Source organism: Sceloporus occidentalis, unplaced genomic scaffold (genome assembly GCF_023333645.1).
Source record: "Sceloporus occidentalis isolate IW3139 unplaced genomic scaffold, rSceOcc1.0.p SCAF_253, whole genome shotgun sequence".
Classification (NCBI taxonomy): domain Eukaryota; kingdom Metazoa; phylum Chordata; class Lepidosauria; order Squamata; family Phrynosomatidae; genus Sceloporus; species Sceloporus occidentalis.
In genome coordinates this window covers 649,782-655,880 of record NW_028317233.1, presented here as the reverse complement: position 1 = coordinate 655,880, position 6,099 = coordinate 649,782, and the positions used below count along the sequence as shown (strand labels likewise).

General features: G+C 41.9%; 1 protein-coding gene across 1 annotated transcript; it reads right to left on the bottom strand.

Annotated features, from left to right (window-relative positions):
- Positions 1-615: 615 nt before the first annotated feature.
- LOC149275970 (E3 ubiquitin-protein ligase TRIM21-like) lies at positions 616-3,269 on the bottom strand. The gene is made up of 5 exons (XM_089504065.1): positions 2,871-3,269; positions 2,220-2,435; positions 1,837-1,957; positions 1,336-1,428; positions 616-1,202 (listed from the first exon to the last, which is right to left on the bottom strand). Exons 1-5 carry the CDS (start codon positions 3,267-3,269, stop codon positions 616-618), a joined length of 1,416 nt encoding a protein of 471 aa, XP_089360191.1.
- Positions 3,270-6,099: the final 2,830 nt, after the last annotated feature.

Here is a 6,099-nt window from a genome sequence, read left to right as displayed (position 1 = left end):
AGGAAGAGCGGTTACCTTTGTGCTAGGACCGGGACATACAGCAACGGCTTTGCCATGTTTTTGGTCTACGCTGCCTGCAGTTGTGTAAAATACCAAACAATTGTTGGATCTCATGTTTTATAATAGATGTTATATAATACATGTATGCAATAAATAAATTCAGCCCTTCATTGACAGGTTTGTTCAACTGATGGTACGCAAGCCATATATTACCTTGCTTTTTAGGCAGCCCCACAACTTATGTTGCAATATATAAATGTTTCAGCTCTTATGGCACTTGGTATTTAAATAAAAAGTGGGTACCTGTTCGGTAGCATTGTTACATATGGGTCTAAGGATGCAGGTGCTCTGACCTCATTGTGGTAGTTTGACATATATTAATGCCATAATCTAATTTAGAAAAAAATGTTTCAAGTTTCATTTCTCATTTGTGTTTAAACTTTAGCATTTCTTAAGCTTAGGAGATCTGAACCTATAGTATGACCCTGGAATCATTAGGACAGGACACAGACATGAAGCACCTAAAAAACAAGTTAGAGAGGCTACTGTCATATGGCGCTTAAATGTTATTAACAACTTAATATGTTTAAGATGAGATCAACATTGAAGTAGAGGTCAGAAGTTTGCAGAAAGCTGTCTGTGAAAATGTTTGCTCCGGTTGAAGTGTTGGGTTGTCTGTCCATCTCCAATGGACACAATGGAGTTCCAGCTGATGAAGAAGATAGGGTAAACTGGCTGGATAAAAGATGCACGGAAACGGTGCAGCAGAGGCATTTCATCGGACACTTCATGAAAGGACAAACTCCCCGCATCCCAGTCCAAGAAAATCCCAAGCCTCTCCTGCTGGCCTATAGCAACCAGGACTTTCTGACCATCATGCCAAGCACAGCATCGGGTGCTACTCCACTCAAGGCACCAGGAATGAGAGTTGCGACCAGCCAGGCAATGGCTCTGGTGACCTTTACGGGAGATGCCACGATAGGAGACACCTAAACTCACACGGTTGCCAGACAGATGGACCTCCCAGTAATGTCGACCTTGGCCTAAAGCTTCCCGGCCCATCACTTGGGTGTAGTGATCAAAGCGTCCAGGGTGTTCTGGATAGGCTTGAGGCTGCAGCTTGCACAGAACTCTACGGTCTCCCTGCATCAGGTATAGATTATGATGAGCAGTATCTGGGTCCAAGCTAATGTTCCGTAAATCTGGAAGTATAAGCATGTATCGCCAGTCAGTGCAAAAGGCATCCAGGTACAATAGAAGGTTTAACATAAATGGAAAAACCAGAAACAAAGTTTATCAAATAACATTCTTACACTGAAGAAATTCGACCCGTACCCTTGGCATAAGCGGAGACAAAGGGTTCCCACTGAGTTCTGAAGACATAGGTAGACAGCCGGTACGTGTACGCCATACTGAGGAATAAAGTTGCTGATGTCAGGAGAAAATGTTATTTTTTCATGCCCACACTTTACTTGCTTTACCTGGAATCGGTTCTACATTTCTCCATACATAATGTCCATAACAGAAAAGTAATGACTTCTCCCTAACATCCCATACAACCCATTTTCTTTAGATCACACTGACCTGTCCTTTCCATTTGAAACCAAATCCATACTCACTTCAAGCTTTTCCCTTCACTATAGTTCCTTCACCTACATGCCATCTCAGCTGCAGTTCTGTCCACAGTACAGACATGTACTGGGGTGTACCACTAACCCTACTGATTATTACCTCTAGTAGAGCATCTAGTGATGACTCGAGAAACCTCATACTAATATCGCTTCATGATTATTGCCTTAGTACCCCTCCTCTATCATTTTCCCTGGCCAATCTTACCTTTTTGCACCATCCTTCCCATGTGATCTGCACAAAGGTCCAGCAAACTCTCTTTAAATTTGGAGACAGCCGCTGAAAGCCCAGACCAAACTGGCTCCACCTCATCCGACACATGCAGCTCCTAAAACAAGATCCAAGACTTTTTATGCTGTTTTGCAACCAGTAGACAGCTTGAGTTTGTTCACCAGTATTTCCTGCATTAATGGTCATCCTCTCCAATGATGTCGGTGTGTTGTATCTTTCTTCCCATTATACCTCACTCAAAATATCCATAATTGTACCTTTTTATGACCCTGGGTGGACTCGTAAAATGTCTAAAGGGTAAAATCCAGCCGTAATTTGTCAGGGTGTGAAAACACAACTGTGTTAAAAATTATACCCACCAAGGATGTGAATAGTTCTCGTTCCCCATCTGGTACTACCTGGGCAGACTGAATTGCATCCATGATTTGTCCTTCTTCCAGTCCATAACTTTGTGCTCTTTCCCCGCTGTCTGACTGCTCCATCAACTGCAGGAGCCGAAACCCAGAGGCCTGCAGAATCCGTACCATGTCTGAGAATAATTGTGTCACTGCTCCGCGTTCTCTGAGCAAGGAGACCTGCGGGTGCATCGATGTCACAAATAGAACATATAATGTTCACATAATTACCAACCAAATACCGTGAATAAAAACTAAATCGGCATAGTTTTAACTTCTATATGCTATTCTGTTTCCAGAACGTAAATGAAAGAAAAATATATGATAGTTACATTGGTAAACAATATATACATGTATGTGTGTACACAGGGAACATGACTTGTCTCTTATGTACATGCATCTATATAATTGATCTATATAACTTAATACAATAGACACACACGCTTATATGTTTGTTGCGCAATACTTGTTGATCATGTTCATCTGTTTTGCAATAACCTGTTCAATTTTAATATAGAACTTTTAGAAGTGGTGTAAGACAGACAAAACGAGGGTGTTAGCAGTTGCTCGACAGGGAACAAACAACGTCAACAGTACCGGTTACTGGTTACTCACACTGGGATTGGCGCAGTCAGGCGCTCCAGGGCTGGCCGATGGGGTGACCCTTCTGTTATCTGTTGTGGGTTCTTCCTCAAGTTTCTGATGGCCACACGCTGTGTGTGGTCCGGCTTGATGGATTTTTGCAGTGGCCTTCTCACTGTGTCTCTGCATATTGGAGAAATGATCTACCATCTGGGACAGTATGCTGTTCTTGCAGAGTCGTGGCTGGGAATCTGAACTGAAGGTGCTGCGGCATTGAGGGCAGGCGATAGATGCGTCCTGCAGCGACCAGCATTGGGTGATGCAGCTCATGCAGAAAGTGTGCCCGCAGGGGATGGTGACAGGTTCGTGGAATACGTCCAGGCACACGGGGCAGCGCAGGTACTCGGAGCACAAGAGAGCGGCAGTGGCCATGTCTTTCTGTGCTAGGATACAAACACTGACTAGGAAGTTCCAGAACAATGGCAGGATATAACACCCCTCATCCTGCATGCACCATACTAATCATCATCTTCCAGCCTCCTACAAAACAACCAGAGGCTGGAATCTGGTCAGAGAATAAAAACTATGTGCTTACGTCAAGAACTACTAATCACCTGCTTAGAACAGTTTCTAATAAATATACTTTAAAAAGTCATAGCACCTTGGCTGACTGGCAAAGCACTGGCAGAACCTGTCCCATACAATCCCTACCAGTGGGTGGTTTTTAAAGTGTAAGATGCGACTGGGGATGTTGTACTTCTTTAACATAGGGGCCCTGAAGAAAAATGGGATAGGCCTTTTTAACGTGGACAGGACCTTAAGGGGTTAACAGGATGGGCTGCGGCGGGCTTGAGACCACAGCCCTAAACTGATACGCTCTCCAGTCGCACTCCCATTGACTGATTCTCCATATATAAAATAGAGGACCTAGAGTTTGTACATAATTTAACCCATTCTTATATATGCCTACCCTGTGATATGTCCCATACATTGACCTACATTGGCTGTTTATGCAATCTACATATATGGACAACCACTTATTTTGCATAAAAGATGGTGTGAGCTTTTAAGAAAATTATTTTGTTTCTGTTACTTTTACTATTTTATTGGGAATTCATGGAAAATAATGTGGGATTAGATTTTTGTGTGGTCTTTTTTTACTATTACATGATGAGATGGGATGCATGTTTTTTCTAAATGATGTATCTATGAATCGCTAAATGTGAAAAAATATATGTTTCCCTAAATAAAGTGTACGCTGTCTATAGGATTGTCATCTAAGGATAACTAGATGACCCAGCCTCCCATGGGGGAAAATGTATCTGACCCTCATCACTGTATTTTTTAGCCCTGTTCTGTTCAGAGATATGGGACTGTAGACCATCTAGCAGTCTGCCATGCCCATGACTCAAATGGGCCACAGCTTGGTTTGATGCAGGGGATGGGCAAACTGTGCGTACAAGGACACTAGTGTCTGTGGAAAGGTTCATGAAGGTTCATGGAACATAATTAAATCGTCCACCACAGACCACAGTAAATGCCCACCATGAGCAATGTTGGTGCCTACGCCTGGTTTCATGCAGAACACAGATGCCAGGGGACAAGGTGTGTCCAACAATGTGAACATACACAGACTATCTGCCTCTGCCAATTTACATTGCAACATGCTTCAGATTTGTATGAAATAATAAGCCCATCTTGCTGTATCTCACATGACTGCCTGTTTTTCATCAGGGCCTTGGAATCTGATAAAACTATTACTCTGCTCACACGGAAAATGTCCTATTTCAGGCTCAAGACCATGGATGGTCAGTAAATTGTTCCTCTCAGTGTTCTTGATTTACAGTCCCTTTGGTTGGGTAACCAACGTTACCTCTTAGACAACCCACTTCTTAAATATACTGTAGGTAGGACCCACGATATTTCTCTAGCCAGCAATTTTTGGTCTTGAGACATCAAAACATGGACAGAATAGTAGGGAAATATGCCCATGGTAAATGAAGAGTGGACTGTGGAGGAAAGTATGGATCTGGGGTAGTATGAGTAACAGGACCAGTCTTATGTGTAAAGAACATTAATGTTTCCTTTAAATACCTATCAAATATGACGGGTGTTGAAGACTCCATTCTGTTGGTTGTTATGTTGACAAGTCCACCTTTCAAAGTTTGCGTCACAGTCGCGATTATTAGCGGCATACAAGATCAGCCTCCTGCCAATTCAAATCACACTGTTTACTACATAGATTTCCTCTGGCACAATAACACTAAAGTGAATTATGTACATAAATCAAATTTATGCAAAAACCTTTAACAAGACGGAGGCAATTACTTTGAAATGAGTCCCCTGGAAAAAATAATTCAAGAAATAAAACCCATTCTGTACAATCTGCTTCCTTTACCCCCCCCCCCTTTCCCTTTGTCTTTGTTTTGTACTCTTGGTTATGTTCTGTATTGTTGCTTTTCTAGTGCCCTCTTATTAAAGCGACAGCTGATTCCATTTGTCTTCTGTCTTGACAGAGAATTACCAATTTGGGTGAGTTTATGGATACTGGTGTGTATGTTAGTCTCTACATTAAATATATTAAATATTAAAACTCGTAGTTTCCTACGTTATTTTGATAACATGGATGAAAAACACAAATATCCCCACAAAAGCATACATCCTAATACTTCCAATGTCCAAAGACGTGGCGTAGGGGTTTACTGAAGGGTGGACGTTGGAGATGTACTAAGAATGTTTAGGTGACATCACATACTACAGATAACTATTAATGGAACTGAGTCATCTAAAACAAGACCAAAATATTTTGTTTTCACGAACAAAGCCAAAGAACATTTCCTGCACTCTAAACTTAATTTAGAATTTCTTCAGCAAGAAAGACCAAGTTAGCCCTGGACAAGGCATGATTAATACAATGAGACAGTATATCTATATGATCTAACAACATCTCACCAGCAACCCAGAGATTATACTGATGATGGTCAGTTTTAGTATTATCTTCTGGTATTACAGTGCCGTTTCATCATTTCACCTGGTGGCTTTCCGGGACTCCTCCTGGTGTAACCTATAGCTGCCCTGTACCGGAATATGTATTCAGTAACCTGAATACTTAGAAGCCGAACAGGATTTTAAATTAAGCCCAAGGGATGGTAACACCTAGTCCTTTGTTTCAGGAACTGGCAGCGATGTTTAGGTGTGATAGATTACAACATATTTTAAAATGCAGGAACCGCATGAGCACTGCCATTCCATCTTCTCAGTC

What these genes read in the sequence shown, in the direction of transcription:
- LOC149275970 (XM_089504065.1), bottom strand. Translation starts at nt 3,269, where the DNA reads ATGGCCACTGCCGCTCTCTTGTGCTCCGAGTACCTGCGCTGCCCCGTG. An exon ending in GGGAAGGATGGTGCAAAAAG is followed by an intron (nt 1,429 to 1,836) that starts GTAAGATTGGCC and finishes TCCTGACATCAG; the next exon opens with CAACTTTATTCCTCAGTATG. An exon ending in TGTCTCCGCTTATGCCAAGG is followed by an intron (nt 1,203 to 1,335) that starts GTACGGGTCGAA and finishes TTATACTTCCAG; the next exon opens with ATTTACGGAACATTAGCTTG.